At 32.5% G+C, this 12,599-nt stretch overlaps 2 protein-coding genes across 2 annotated transcripts; one reads left to right on the top strand and one right to left on the bottom strand.

Moving 5' to 3' along the window:
• The first annotated feature begins 2,907 nt into the window (after positions 1–2,907).
• Positions 2,908–5,056, top strand: LOC119608219. Its single transcript, XM_037962532.1, has 3 exons — positions 2,908–3,137; positions 3,277–3,683; positions 3,750–5,056. Exons 1-3 carry the CDS (start codon positions 3,018–3,020, stop codon positions 4,768–4,770), a joined length of 1,548 nt encoding a protein of 515 aa, XP_037818460.1. The 5' UTR covers positions 2,908–3,017; the 3' UTR covers positions 4,771–5,056.
• Positions 5,057–5,200: 144 nt separating this feature from the next.
• LOC119608218 lies at positions 5,201–12,471 on the bottom strand. The gene is made up of 6 exons (XM_037962531.1): positions 11,954–12,471; positions 11,505–11,891; positions 7,074–11,401; positions 6,108–6,222; positions 5,780–6,027; positions 5,201–5,717 (listed from the first exon to the last, which is right to left on the bottom strand). Exons 1-6 carry the CDS (start codon positions 12,272–12,274, stop codon positions 5,273–5,275), a joined length of 5,844 nt encoding a protein of 1,947 aa, XP_037818459.1. The 5' UTR covers positions 12,275–12,471; the 3' UTR covers positions 5,201–5,272.
• Between the last annotated feature and the right edge of the window lie 128 nt (positions 12,472–12,599).

The raw sequence follows: 12,599 nt of genomic DNA, 5'->3' as shown, positions 1-12,599 counted from the left end.
ATTTTTAGTGTCATTCACCGCCACCGTTGTTTTTCGTCGCAGGGCTCTCAGTCATTGTATGTATCAAAGTATATTAATAATTATAAAACTGGATTGGAATAATTATTAAACTGGAGTATTTCTGGTAATTTTTCGTTCTTTAACTGGTACTTTTTGAATTTTCTAAAATATTGAATATATAAACATAAAATTAAACACGCAGTATCCTTTGCAAAAAGGGCTCGATATCAATCGAAATCTCTATAGGCCATAGTTGACCCTGCCCCCTTCAATAATTGATTTTAACGTTTTCTACGTACTTAATAATACCATAATAAAACAATTTTTGTTGGAACGAAAATATGTAATGAAATCTTCTTCAGAAAATGACTTAAACGCACATAAATGGCTTTCAAATGTCGATGTCGACGAAATAAACATTTTTAGGAACCGAAACCTACATTTATGAAAAATAAAATTATGAGGATCGGTCCGCCAATATAACCTTCCAAAAGTTATCTTATGATAGAATTATGGTAGAATAAAAAAAAAATACTTTAAATTATATATATTATTGATCCAATTCCACATTTAAGTCCCTAATCCGAAAATCACGGTGACGTTCTTATTAATCTAATGATCGGGCCACTTCCGAAATTTGCTTTTTTACGACATATGATTTGCCGAATATAACTCTTACTTCTTACTTATTTTAATCATAAATTACCGCTAAAATAGGAATAGTCTTCCTTTAGAGTTGCGAGTTTTCATACATTCTAATAATGTTTTCAAAGTGAAACTTTTGGAATATTTTTCAATCTCTTTGTGATCCCTTTAAATGATGTTGTTCTGGAAGAACTTTAACATCCATGTAAACATTTTGGGTAATAAACTGGGGGACTACCAATGAGGGGAGCGGAACCTCCCATATGAATTAAATACAAAAATTCGTTTATCTGGGAAACTAATATAACTAAATTCTTCAAATTTTGCACGAACAACTTTAATATTCATCTGAACATTTTGGAGAAAAAAGGGCGGACTTTCATCTGGGGGGCTTGGAGCTCCCATATGAATTAAATAGAAAAATTCGTATATCTGAGAAACTATTAGAGCTAGAATCTTCAAATTTTACTGAAGAACATTTAGAGAATAACGGGCGGACTTTCAATGGGGGGCTTGGCACTTCCCATATGAATTAAATACAAAATTTTGTATATCTGGAAACTATTAGATTATTCAAATTTTTCATAGATTAAATTAAAATCTTAATTAACGTTCGGAATAATTGGCGAAATTGCAATAATTTGCGTGGAATCTCCCATATGTAACAAATTGTATATCTGGAAAACCATTGTAGTTAGAATCATCAAAATTGTTAAGTAGGTTTCTTATTTATATTGCTTTTAGGGTAGCACAGCACACTGGGTATAGCTAGTAAATAAACAAATAAAATATCTTTGTTTTTACGTTATTGATCATTTTCTTAATGCAAAATTTTTTAGAAACTGATTTTCTGCAAGATGTTTTATATGGAAGATAGGGTTAAATATCGGCAGATCCTAGTAACACTTGGAGAAAGGATTTGTTTTTAATTTTTAAGAATTTTTTATTCATCCCTGCATAATTTCTCATGCAACTTTTGAGTTTGCTCTGTTTTGTTGTTATAAACAATATACAGTGGACGTCCAATAGTACGTATACTCTTTATTACGAAAATCCAATAATACGAATGGCAAAATTGTTGCATTGTCTACTCTATAGTACGAATAAAGTCACAATTTTTCTGTTCGATAGTACGAATAACGCATTTTTTATGGGAATTTTGGTTTTATTTACGTATGAATGAAGTTTTTATTATGTTTTTATTTTATTATTTCGGTATCATTCACCTTAAGCTCAGTAATTTTGAAGTTTTTTTGTATTTATTACAAGTGTTTTGTATTTTTAAAAATCCTATACACACAATTTACTGCATGTATATTTACAAATCAACAATAATTTAGTGTTATTAATTTATTTTATTGGAATTTTGATTACCCAAGAGAAGAAATTAAATTGGATGATAACGCCAATGAGGAAAGTATTTTATTAGTTCCCGACAATAACTCTGCTGTGAACAATATTGAAGCCTCAAAAGCGCTGTTATTCAAAAAGCCGTAAGAATCATTTTACAATGTAATAAATGATGGATTTTTTAATAAGTAAAATGATATTTATACACATATGTATGAACTGTTAATTTTGAAAGTAGTGTGACTCCACATTCCAAACAATGGGTTTAAGGATAACTATTCTAATTTTTAAGAGAAAATTATAAATTAGAGAATTGTGGTATATTCCATTCAAGTTTCTAATAAAAGTTTTATGTAATCTGAACATTTTAATACATTTTAGAACACATATGTAAATTGCAAATTGTCTTTGGCACACATCTTTTTAAAAACATTAAAATTTAAAACCTTCTACATATATCTCATTTCAACCATTGGACTCACGATACTTTCAAAATTAACAATTCATATACGTAAATATGTCCCTTTTATGCTTGTTTATGTACAAGAAATTTATTTAAAATAATAAACATTTATTATATTTTGTTCCGTTATGTAATTTTTCATGAAAAATAAAACAAAAATAAATAAAATCCAATATTTTATGTGTATTATTTGAATTTAAACATACAAAATGTGTTGTTCAATAATACGAATTTTTCGGTATTACGAAAGGGCCTGACACTATATAATTCGTACTAGTGGACGTCCACTGTATTTGCTTCCAAAATCCTACTTTCTGATCTCTCGGATTCCGTTTTTATTTAAAATCGTTGAAAAATTAAAAACTAAACGTAGTTGAAAACTTAGCCGGCTTACAGTCGTTTTTAAGCCGCCCCCGACATATTTAGTGTCAGTCGCCGTCGACGTTAATATTTGTCGGCGCAGGGCCATGCATTGTATGTATTATTGTGTGCATTTTTTAATTGAACATTAATGAAAAATTAAAAAGGAAATAAATATATAAAAAGTTAAAACAAAAATATGAATTGTGATTTGTGCTGTAGTCCTCTAAGAAGGACTAAAGCCTTTAGTATTTATGAAGATTTTTTTGATAATTCAAACCGTTTGGTTGATATAATAGAACGATATTTACAGATGAAGGTAAGTGTACGAAAGAAAAGTATTTTGTCTATGGCGGGGGTGGTAAATGGGGAAACTGCAAAAAAACTACATATAGGAAAAATGCAATAACACAGTGTTTTTATTGATGACAATCTAATTTCCCCCAAACGGCAACAAGGTAAAAACTACAGACTCTCAATCATCTTTAATATGTCAATCATGCTATACACACTTGGATGATTTCCACAAATTTGCTCTGTTGATTAAGGAGAAACAAGAATTGCTAACAAATGATATACCCACAATCAAATTGGATGATTCGGACGAAGATGAAGACCAAGAGGCTAGTTATATTAGAGACACCGATGTATTAGTGGAGTTCAAGACTGAAGATGGTGGTGGTGATGGAGACGATGAGTTGTTGATGGAGAGAAGCGAAATGCATTTTCCCCAAGATGATCTATTGATGGTTAGCGAGACAATGAATGATTTTCATAATAACAGCAGTTTCTGTATAGATAGCAGTATGTCCATGTCAAGTTTTGAGCAAATGTCTTGGCATGGAGGCCATGATATAATAACAAAGTAATTATACCTTTAAAAGCAATAAATTTCTGTGTCTTAATGAAATCTTATTTTGTTTAAAAACAGAACTAAAACGCCGGCGAAGCTTCCACGTAAAACACCTTATAAAACACATACACCCGAAGATCGCGCCAGAATTGTGGAGGCTGCCAACCGGGGTGACGATTGGTCAGCTCTAGCTTCTGAACTTGGGGTAAAATATAAAACTGCTTACACTTGGGTATCGACCAGCCGTAAAGAAATGTTCATGAGAAATGGTAAAAATAATACATTCACAGAGAATAATATCGATACTATAATACAATGGATTGAGGAAAATCGTCAAATAACTTTAAAGGAAATTGTGGCTAAAGTTAAAATTCTAATGCGCAAAGAAGTGTGCGTGTATTTCGTTGAGGGCAGCCTAGAAGGAAGACTTTATCGTCATAAACGTTCTTTAGACTATCATCCACAATTGATAAATACCCTAGAGAATAAAAAGAAACGTTTGGAATTTGTGAATACATTGAAGTATTATATGGATTTGAAAAAGACCGTAGTCTGGGTGGGTGAAACAAATTTCAAAATGTTTTGTCGTCGTGCCAAGGGACGCTTCAATACAAATTCCACCTTTGCCACATTTGATCCTACGATTTATGTTATGGGCGCAATAACAACGGAAGGTGTGATTGGCATTCAACGTAGCCGTAATCGCATTAGACCCGATGATATCTTTACCAGTTGGCTGCATACAAAAACCGAAAGTCTTACAAATCTGGTTATAGTATGCGATAGTGATTATTGCTTTTCGGAACTAGATGAATACTTTAATAATTCTGAAGTTACTTTGCTGCTTTTAAGTCCATACTCTTATATGTTAAATCCTATGGAAGCAATATGGGATAATATAATGTCAAATGTTAAGAAAAATCCCCTGATGTCCAATACTAATCAGGGTGACGTTAAAGAACAACGTTTAACCATTGCAGAAAAATGTATTGATCAAGTTATAGCAACTATATCAGCAGAAGATTGCAATAAAGCAATTAAAAAATCGAACAAATACCATACTGACATCTTGGATTTGCAAGATATGCCAGTTAAATAAAGTTGAAATATTTAAAAGAAACAAAAACACTAAAAGTATTTTAAGTTATTTATATATCACTATAATTTATATAATATATGTATTAATATATACTAAGTATAATTTAAGATGAAAAGTATTTTGTAGATTTTAGATTCATTAAAATAAAAGTATATTTAATAAAATTTAGTACAAATTATTAAATATATGCAGATATGTATTTTTTTAAATATTATGTTCGACAGATGGATGTTAAATATGAACACTAATAGTTTTTGTTGTATTTTAGACAAGAGATCCCTTTGAAAACCTTAAAAAATCTTAAAAAGTAAATCAAACAAAATCACGAACAACCCAAAACTAGTTTCAATTATAAAATATTTATTTGTTATTTAAATAAATTAATATTATAAAATACAAGATAAAAATCAAACTTATAAAATCAAAACTTATTAACTAATCGCATTACATACATACATATTCTAACGCCACAAATTATTACAAATGAAATACACCAAATACATTAATTAGTTAGAGCCCGATTGAATTCGTTAATCATTTTCACCACATACTTATCTTTCTCTTCTAATTCTTTCTTCAATGCTGCCCGCAAATCTTGTAAATTCGGCATTGAATTACAATCACGTATATTTAATAAAGTCTTGAAAATATCATCCCATAGACTTCGGTTTATATAACGTGGTACATGGGTTTTATGCATCCAAAAACCTCTTGCCTTCTTTTCAATATCCATATACTTGCCAAATAGTAAAACATGTAAAACACCAGCCAAACCATACAAATCCAATTGATATGTCCAAGGACGTTTTTCACGCATTTCGGGACACTTGAAAGCATTGTCATTGTGTATAAAGGAAAATGTTTGTCCCTGTTTGAAAAGTTTCATATCTATAGAAACACCAAAATCAATTAACTGCAGACAACGTTGTGTTGGAGGATAAGTTAATCTGTAATCAACATTTAAATTAAAAATTTTCTAATAATATTTCCTCTTTTAAAAAAAACTTACTTATTCATTAGCAAAAAGTTATCAGCCTTTACATCGGCATGTATTATATTAACCGCATGTAAATGATCCATTATTTCGAGTAATTCACTGGCCAACAACATGACCACATACTCATCTACATTTTTCATAGTATGTTTTTTAATTTTATTACACACTGTTATTAGAGAACCATAGGTGGAATAATTTGATATAAGTATGCTGGAATTGTTACCTATAAGAGCGTAATCTACACTCATATAAGCCGTTAGCTTTAAAGTGTAAATAAATTTAAAAAAAAATATAATTTTTAGTTATTTAACAAGATTTTAATTTTTAGATTTTCATTTACCATTTCATCTATTCGTATGCGTTCCTGTATTTCTAAACATATATAATATTCCCAATAGTTGGGAGGTTTTTCTTGTTTCATAGCCACCAGTTTTCCAGATGTCGTTTCTTTTCCACTGTAATAATTTTTATTTATTTTGTATTAAAATTTTATACTAGAAGTTTTTAATACGATTTAAATCTTCTTAAACTTTCGACAATAAAATCGTTTTTTAAGGAAATAATGATTACAAAATAAGGATGAAGTTACAAGCGATTTTAGGAAAAATGGGATTAAAGTTTTGTATAATACCATCAGGCATACTTTCAACAGTAAGTATGTCTATTTATATCAGTAAGATTAGTCCATAAATAACGGAGGTATGAAAAAAAATTCGAAAAAATATGGGCTTTTGAATAACTTAACAATTTATGCGCAAACTCTTTATGTTCAGTCTCCGACTAACATTTTCCAGAAGAGCTTTTTAGGCTGTATTGTTCAGACTCACTAGAAAACTTGTTCAGACTCTGAGCAACTTTTTACTAGAAAAGTTGTTCAGTCTCTGAGCAACTTTTTACTAAAAAAAGTTGTTCAGACTCTAAGCATCTTTTTACTAAAAAAATTGTTCAATGGAATGGAGCATTTATGATCGATTTTAGAAGAAAAATATGGGCGATAACAAAATAAGTAGCTTTTCCAATTTAAACGTGTTTAAATAAACTCACAATTGATTTTAACTTTCTTACAATAGTGTTTTGATAAAAAAAAATATAGATGACCTCCAAATAAGCTCTTTTTCCAATTAAAAGTTAAAAGCGATTTAAATCTTTCGAAAAAAAAACGTTTGTTAAAGGAAAATAAGGATGTTTCAACGCAGTTACCAGCGCTTAAAGGGTTTCCTTCGATTTTTAAAGTGTGAAAAAAGTATGAGTGATCACAATTTAAAAAAGTACTAAAAACAAACTTACAAACAAATAAATTACTTACCAGAAAACAGCACCATAAGCTCCCTCACCGATTAGTTTCAGTACATCAAACTGTACACCGTTTATATCAATTGATGTGTGTTGTTTTAAACGTTGTATACTACCCACAAGTTTGCAAGTTGGTAGACTTTCTAAATAACTAATCACATAATGTTGCTCCAGGAAGGCATTAATTAAATCAACATTAAATGGATTCACATTTGGATCAATGCACATATTTTCGATGACTTGATGTGTTTGATTTAGATCAGTTTCGGCATGAACATAATGATTGTTGGCGGGTGTTTTAAAAGCATCAGCATCATCCCAAACATGTTTTTGAGGTTTGGGTGTTTTCGGTGTATTCTTATAGTAAATACTCATTTCGCAATCATCAGCAGCAGTAGCATCAATATGCTCGGGTGACTCTATTATAACCACCGGTGGTGCTTGGTCTGTCTGTTTGGGTAATTTTTTAGCTTTAATGGCGGCCAACTCGGAAGCACTAACTTCAATACTAAAATCATTAATAAGCGATTTATCAATGAAACCTATTTTTGATTTTGTTAAGTCTTGTGTACGGTATACTTGTTGCTGCTGTTGTGAAGCTTTTAAGGTTGAACTGCTGTGAGCTGATATTTCTTCATCTTTAATATGTATCGATTGTTCTTGTATTTGTGACAACTGTTTAGCATTTCCCTTAGAGAAAGAGGGACCATGATTAGGCAACCAAGTAGAATTTTTAATCATGCTAATATTTGTACCAAACATTTCAGTTTCACAATTAAGTTCGAAATATTTATCATCTTCATCAGCGCTAGAACGTTTCATTTCTGGAGCTGCTGGTGCTAGGAAACTTAATTTTGTCTCCTTACTGCTGTTGGAAATATTAGAAATTTTTGTATTGTCTTTACTGTTGTTTTTGTTATTTTCTTCTTTCTGTTTTATCGATTCATTAAGAAATTTTAATGTAGAATTATTTTTACTAGGTTGCACCATTGTTATTTCTTTGATATCATTTGGTATGGGTGGTGGTTCATTGATTTCCGAAAAGTCTTTCATAAATGTATCCATAAGTATGTTTTTTAATGTTGTTCCTTCCTGTGTTCTATTAGCAACAGCCTTAGGATTGGCTGTTTGTTTCCAGTGCATTTGGTCCTCAACTTTGTTTTCAGTAGAGTTGTTTTTGGAAAAGTCCTTTTGGAATGATGTTTGTAAAGTAGATTTCATGGAATTTTGTTTTAAAAATCTAGGTTCTATGGGCTGAGATGATATAATTACAGATTCATCCGGCTGTGTTTCGGGCACATGTGAAAAGTCCTTTAAAAATGATTTGCCGGCTTGTTTAGGTTGTGTATTTTCAATTAAAGAAAATTCGGGCAAAATAGATTCATTTTTTGTTTTATGTTGATTTGTCGTTGTTGGTTTCTGTTCGGCTTGAGGCTGAGAGTCTTCGATTATTGAAAAATCGGGTATAAAAGAATCCCTAAAAACAGATTTACTTTTAGAAGGTTTTGCTTTATTCGTTTGCGGCAACACCGGTTGACTATCCTCTATTAATGAAAAATCTGGCAAAAAGGAATCTTTTAGATTATTCTTAACATTGGCGGTAGGCTTATTCAAATTTTTATCAGGTTGCTGTATTTCATCTTCAAACAAGGCTATGGGGTTTGAAATAGATTTCGTTTTTTGTATAACAGGTGTGTCTTTGTCGCAAAAGCGCTTAGAGTCTAATGTTAAAGGAGTGCGCGTATCTGCTGCAGTGCGTACTTGAGTTATTTGTTTAGTTACCAATTGTTTTGTTGCTTTAGGTGGAGTATGTCCAAAAAATTCAAATGAATCATCTTGGTTCATAGGTTCTGGCTGACTTTTATCATTGTTCCCAATTTGTGAATCAACTTTATCATCCTCGAATTTTAGAGGTTCCGGGGGTTTTAACATAAACTTTGAAATAGTTTCTGTTTTTTCTTCGGGAAATTTAACAGGTTGCGGTGGAGCGAGTAACATTTTTGTTATAGTTTCCGTTTTATCCTCTTGAAATTGTATGGGGGCTGAGGGGGCAAACAATACTTTCGAAATGGTTTCGGTTTTGTCTTCTTGAAATTTAAGTTGTTGTTGTTGTAATAAGTGCATTTTAGGTATAGTCTCTGTTTTGTCGTCTTGAAAACGTATTGGAGGCATTGCTTTAAATACCGAGCCAGCAGCAGTATCTTCTTTTTCCTCTAAACGTGAAAAGTTGCCCACCTGCTTTTGATTTTTTTCCATGGAATCTTCAAAAATTGAAAAATCTAAGCCACCACCTGCACTGCCACCAACACTAGATATTACGTTTTTCTTTTGCAATCTTGTGGGTCCTGGTGTAGCAAGATTGTCACTTTGTGGCCTTGCAGTATTATTACCACTTTGTATTTTCAAACTGGTCATCATGTTGTCGACACTTTGGGTAGGTGAAATGATATTAGAAGTTTCACAGCTTAACTCCTTTACTGTTTCTAAAACAGGACCAGTTTGTGGTTGATTAATGCCCGGTGTGCAGGGCATTCGTGAATCTATATCGAATTCTGGCGAACTAAGTGTTGATTTTGTGGTGGCTCCCGTAGTATGGGTTCCTTGTGTGGTGCCATGCTCGGAAGTCTCTAAAATTGTAGATAATTGTTGTCGAGGTGGTGAATAGACCGCAACTGGAACAGCTCCTGCTAGGTAGTTCTGATTCTCTATAGAATTATTTAATGGTTGTTCTTCCTTCTGTTCCGGTATGGGGGCTGGTGTTACTTCCTTTAAAATATTTCCAAATTGTCTTTGTGGCTGAGACTTGGTAACCGCTTTTGGAGTGCTTACACTTTGCGCCTTTAAGAATATATTAAATGTTTGTGTGGAACAGGTTTCTTCTGGATCGAAAAAACCTCCGTTGCCACAACCAAAATCGGGTTTAGGCATGGAATTAGGACTGTTTTTGGCCAAATTTTCATCATCAAATATTTCAAATTGTAATTTTTTCGATGTCGCCGCAGCTACCGTTGTAGAATTAGCAATAGGTAAGGCTGGTGTTTTAAATTGAAAATCTTCATCAGCCGCTACATTTGATTTAGGCTCTAATACGGGTGATTTATTGTATGCAACTTCTACAGCATTATCATCTTTGAATATTTCAAAAGGTTTGGAGGCGGTATCAGTTTCAGTGGAACTTTTTCCTGTACCCTTAGTTGTTTGTAATTTGCATTCAATTTCATTTGCAGTTTGTTCTTCATTATGCTCTATTTTCGCAATAAATGGAACTTCCTTAATACTACTGGTTGTCGCTTCACTATTACTTTTGACAGTAGCTGATTTTTCTTGTTGCACAGCTTTCGCACCCATTAAAACTAAAGGACCGCATAATTCATTCGTTGTAGATTGCTCATCTTCCTCACTTTGTTCTGGCATTACCGACATTCGATTTGGCGCTCTAAACGCTGCGGTAGCCAATGACTTTCGCAATGGATAGAAACTTTTGCGCCGTTGTACTTTCTCACTTGTAACACACATTGTCTCCTCCATGTCGGTGGTTTTTATAATCGTATCATTTCGTTTAATACGCAAAGCTAAAAGTTCCTCATATTGTCTTTCGACCTTCTCTTCTTTGTTATAAATTTCCTCAAAGGGAACTTTCAAACCGGGAAGAAAATCTGGAAAATATGGTTCATCTATTGCCTCGAGTTTTTGTGGTTTTGATTGTTTGGCAAAATGGGGGTATAAACGTATGCTATATTTCGGCCCACAGCCCCAATATGTGTCCCGTTCCTTAGTAAAGGCATTTTCTGTGCCACGTTTCTTTAGTATGTAATAAGCCTTGAGTTCTTCTACTTGAAATTCCATATTTGGTCTAGGATATAATTTGCACTTGTTATACTGGGGTATAGTATTTTTATCGGGCATTTCTTCTGTGGTGACTGGTGTCACCCATCCTTTAATTGGTTTCGATTTGGCACAAAAGTTTGCAGGATAAATAAATGGTTTGTTAAATCTAATTTCATTCTCCTTAATGGGTATTGGAGGAACACACGGCTTTTTAAAGTCCTCCTCATCATGTTGGTCATCATCTTCGTGGATCTCAAAACCCAATTCATTTGTAATTGTTGTTTTACCAAAAAGTTTGCCTTTTTTGCGAATGTGTGCTTTATTCCAGGGACCAGGTTCTTTTTCATTTTCCTGATTTCGAGCAGCATCTATAATGGAACGTACCACAGATTTCTCCTCTTCTGGTGGTGGTTCTGTTGTTGGTATGGTTATGCCATTTGGATTCTCATTTTCATCTTTAAAAACCTGTACTCGTGCATTACCTCTTTGTGAGGAAGTCGATGGCTGATCAATCTTAAAAAAAAATAATTAAAACTGATTAAACAAGAATTTATTCTTTGATGACCGACTTGTTTAGTTTTCAATATAAAGGAAATATAAACATAAATATACAAACCTTAACTGTTCCGGGCGTAAAACTTTTAACCGCTGCACCAGTTCTTATAGTACCGACCATTTGTTTGCGACGATGACCTCTTAGCGATGTTAAAGCTAAACGTCTTTCCTGCAACTGACGATTTGTTTCTTCTTTAACACTATCATCATCCTTATACATGAGACGTTGAGCAACCGAAAACCCGAAATGTTGATGAGCCTCCTGTAAGTCTTCTAAAGGCTGAGCACGACAAGCAATACCACGTCGAAATACTTCATCCGCTTTACGAGTATTACCCACTAAATCATAACAATATGCCCACGCTATGTAAAAATCAGCTACCATTGTACCAATACCAGCATTAAACAATTGTTGATAACATTCAGCTGGATCCTTGTAACTATCGATCTTAAAAATACAATCCTTCAATTAATCACTTTATCCTTAAAGAATTTTGCAAGTATACTTACAAATTTGATGTACAGCTTAATCATACGCCGATCTTGTTTATAGCGTTCATCACTCTCAAATTTAGACAAACACTTGGATAGAACCTCTTGTAAGCCAGATTCTTTACCGCCCGATGGAAAACTTTGTTCTATCCATTCTATGTAGTTGTACCATGCAGACAATGGATCATCACCTGTGTAATTATGTATTTCTTTTTCTAATTCTTTACGCTGTGCCAACAACTCTTGGGGTGAATCTATTTTTAAGGAAGCTTGCAAAATACTTGCATTACGCCCCTGAGCCAATGGCTGTATATTCTCTTTTGCATCGTCAAAATCCATGTTTTATATAATTTAAGTAAATTACACACAGAACAAAAATGTCTTTTATATAAAAGTACAATTGGAATAGCACTTAATTTGAATTATAATTTTAAATCGCACATAGAAACTAATTTTATAGAAAATTGACAAACAAAATGCGCTAAAAATTCAAATTTTATGTTTGTAAAGCGAAGTTGGCTGCAGTTGGTTAACGAAATAATGTTGCCAGACTATATATTTTATTGTTAATGAATTAAACGAAGACAATTTATGGGAGATTATTTCGTATTGGAATTTAATTTTTTTTTCAAATAAAATGGGTTTTAAGGGGATCATATACTCC

This window comes from Lucilia sericata, unplaced genomic scaffold, assembly GCF_015586225.1.
Source record: "Lucilia sericata isolate MDLA Ls3-8-SP2 unplaced genomic scaffold, ASM1558622v1 Contig000810F_arrow, whole genome shotgun sequence".
Lineage (NCBI taxonomy): Eukaryota > Metazoa > Arthropoda > Insecta > Diptera > Calliphoridae > Lucilia > Lucilia sericata.
Note: the sequence above shows the minus strand (reverse complement) of the source record. Positions and strands in the feature narration are given on the sequence as shown.

What these genes read in the sequence shown, in the direction of transcription:
- LOC119608219 (XM_037962532.1), top strand. Translation starts at nt 3,018, where the DNA reads ATGAATTGTGATTTGTGCTGTAGTCCTCTAAGAAGGACTAAAGCCTTT. An exon ending in AACGATATTTACAGATGAAG is followed by an intron (nt 3,138 to 3,276) that starts GTAAGTGTACGA and finishes AACGGCAACAAG; the next exon opens with GTAAAAACTACAGACTCTCA. An exon ending in GGCCATGATATAATAACAAA is followed by an intron (nt 3,684 to 3,749) that starts GTAATTATACCT and finishes GTTTAAAAACAG; the next exon opens with AACTAAAACGCCGGCGAAGC.
- LOC119608218 (XM_037962531.1), bottom strand. Translation starts at nt 12,274, where the DNA reads ATGGATTTTGACGATGCAAAAGAGAATATACAGCCATTGGCTCAGGGG. An exon ending in GCTTATGGTGCTGTTTTCTG is followed by an intron (nt 6,223 to 7,073) that starts GTAAGTAATTTA and finishes AAATTATTACAG; the next exon opens with TGGAAAAGAAACGACATCTG. An exon ending in AACTTTTTGCTAATGAATAA is followed by an intron (nt 5,718 to 5,779) that starts GTAAGTTTTTTT and finishes TGTTGATTACAG; the next exon opens with ATTAACTTATCCTCCAACAC.